Source organism: Propithecus coquereli, unplaced genomic scaffold (assembly GCF_000956105.1).
Source record: "Propithecus coquereli isolate 6110/MARCELLA unplaced genomic scaffold, Pcoq_1.0 Scaffold64, whole genome shotgun sequence".
Lineage (NCBI taxonomy): Eukaryota > Metazoa > Chordata > Mammalia > Primates > Indriidae > Propithecus > Propithecus coquereli.
In genome coordinates, this window is record NW_012152396.1 from 101,697 (window position 1) to 104,084 (window position 2,388).

General features: G+C 34.3%; 1 protein-coding gene across 1 annotated transcript in view; it reads right to left on the bottom strand.

Moving 5' to 3' along the window:
* Positions 1 to 1,169: 1,169 nt before the first annotated feature.
* Positions 1,170 to 2,388, bottom strand: part of SULT1B1 (sulfotransferase family, cytosolic, 1B, member 1) — a 14,006-nt gene continuing 12,787 nt past the window's right edge. Inside the window, exon 7 of the mRNA XM_012659848.1 lies at positions 1,170 to 1,282. Within this exon, the coding sequence (XP_012515302.1) occupies positions 1,170 to 1,282 (113 nt within the window). The remainder of the gene's footprint in view (positions 1,283 to 2,388) is intronic.

Genomic DNA, 2,388 nt, shown 5'->3' on the forward strand with positions numbered 1-2,388 from the left:
GTGTGGTGTGTGTTTTTCCATTCTTGTAAAAGTAGACCTAACATCAGATCCAGCAATCCCACTACTGGGTATTTACCCAAAGGAAAGAAGATATGTTATAAAAAAGACACTTGCACTCAAATGTTTACAGCAGCACAATTCACAATTCCAAAGATGTGGGATCCTTCCAAGTGCCCATCAATACATGAGTGGATTAATGATGAAATGTGGTATATATATACCGGGGAATACCACTCAGCCATAAAAAAATGGCAAACTAATACCTTTCGTAACAACCTGGATGGAACTGGAGATCATCCTTCTAAGTGAAGTATCACAAGAATGGAAAAGATAGACTCTAATTTTTAGAGCAGTTTTAGGTTCACAGCAAAATTGAGCAGAAGCTACAAAGCTTCCCTGTGTTCTCTTTTTATCTCTGACCTGACTTAAAGCTGCTTGCGTTCAGGATCCTTGCTTTGTTTTTGTTATCCCTAAAGCACATTATTTATACACAGAAGGTACTTAATAAATTTTGATTAGTTTGATATTATGATAATTGTTAACTGTTTTTTTCTCTCTGACAGTAGCTAATACATTACTATGTAAACAATACTTCTGTAGCACATATTTACTGATTATTTTCTTATTATTTTAGATCATTAGCATATTAAGTATAATAGTAAGACACTATGAATAATAAACTCTCCAAAATTTAATCTATAGTAAACTCTTCTAGGGCAATAAATTTCAGTGAACTCATTGTACAAAAATGTTGTTGATCTAATATTACACTGGTATTATTCCAAGCATATAACAAAAAGATATTAAAGCCTCTTTAAGGGAATGTTTTGGTTTTAATCCATCCATCTTGAAAACTCCCCTAAATATCATCTTTGCAAGTGTAACAATTCAGACCTTGGTTTTTGTAATAAAATATGTAACTCCATAGATTTTAAACTTCATTTTATGATTTCATTTGTAAGACTAGTAAAATCATTGTGGAAGATAATTAAAATCATAGGGACAGTATTGGTACTTCCTATGCAGACTTTGAAATTCTTTGATTATTCTATTAATCTAAGTAAATAAGGAAACATCACTACCAAATTTTCTTTCGCTAAATGTTTGAAGGGATTTTTTCTTATAATTTAGATGCTAGCTAAACGAGATAGAGGAAAAGCAGATGCTTCTTAGATTTCTGATCGAAACTGCAGTGTGGACCCTTTCATTTTCCTTTTATAATCTTCTTCAAATTTCTCATACTGGGCTACAGTGAATTGATTCTTCCAGTCTCCTGAAATACCTAAAAGGAAAATACAAAATAGCAAATTTGAGACTTCTATAAATTTCCCTTTGGAGATCAGTTTTAATTTTAATTACTATACCCTGTATTTTTAAACCTTTAACTTTAGGATGTCATACCTGTGCCATAAATCTAATCCTAAAATCCTGCTTTCCACTCCCAGACTCCTTGGCCCCTTCTTAGTCTTCCAAAAAGTCCCATGGATTCTTTCCAGTATCTTATGGAAAGAAATAATCCTTTAAATAGCTTAAAGAAATGTCACTGGGAGAAAATCCAAACCTCAAAATCTCGATTCTTTGGCTTCAAGAGTTTTGTTAACAAAAGATATAGAGGAATTTTTGGTCATTTTAAAACTGGTTTCCCATGCCAAACGATAATTTATGAACAAAAGATCCACAGGCAAATAAGATTGAATATTACTGGGTTAAATGTAATTAAACATATTTCCTTCCTTCAGGATGGCCCAGTCTTTGAAATGTTAATCATATCAAAAACCTTGAAGGAAGGATACAGAACACAGCACTTACAATATCTGGTTTTAAAAAAATACTATTTTCATGCACTATCTTACAAGGTAACACAGAAGACACATTCGGAAGCTAGTTTTAGGAAATAGAAGAGAGAAAGAAGAAAACATGCCAAAATAACTGTCAACTGGCCTAGAGTTTCTCAACTTTGACGCTTTATTTCTCTCTCCACTGCTGACATTTGGAGCTAGATAACTCTTTGCTAGAGTAAGGGAGGATTGCCCTGTGCATTGTAGGATGTTTAGCAGCATCCCTAGCCTCTACCTACTAGATGACAATAGCCTCCCCCTTGTTGTGTGACAATTATAATGTCTCCATATGTTGCCAAATGTACCCTGGAAGACAAAAATTATACCTGGCTAAGATCCGATATTTCAAGCCAAAACTTTTTTTTTTTTTTTTTTTTTTTTTTGAGACAGAGTCTCGCTCTGTTGCCCGGGCTAGAGTGCCATGGCATCAGCCTATCTCATAGCAATCTCTTAAACTCCTGGGCCCAAGTGATCCTCCTGCCTCAGCCTCCTGAGTAGCTAGGAAAACTACAGGTGCGTACCACCATGCCCAAGTAATTTTCTATTTTTT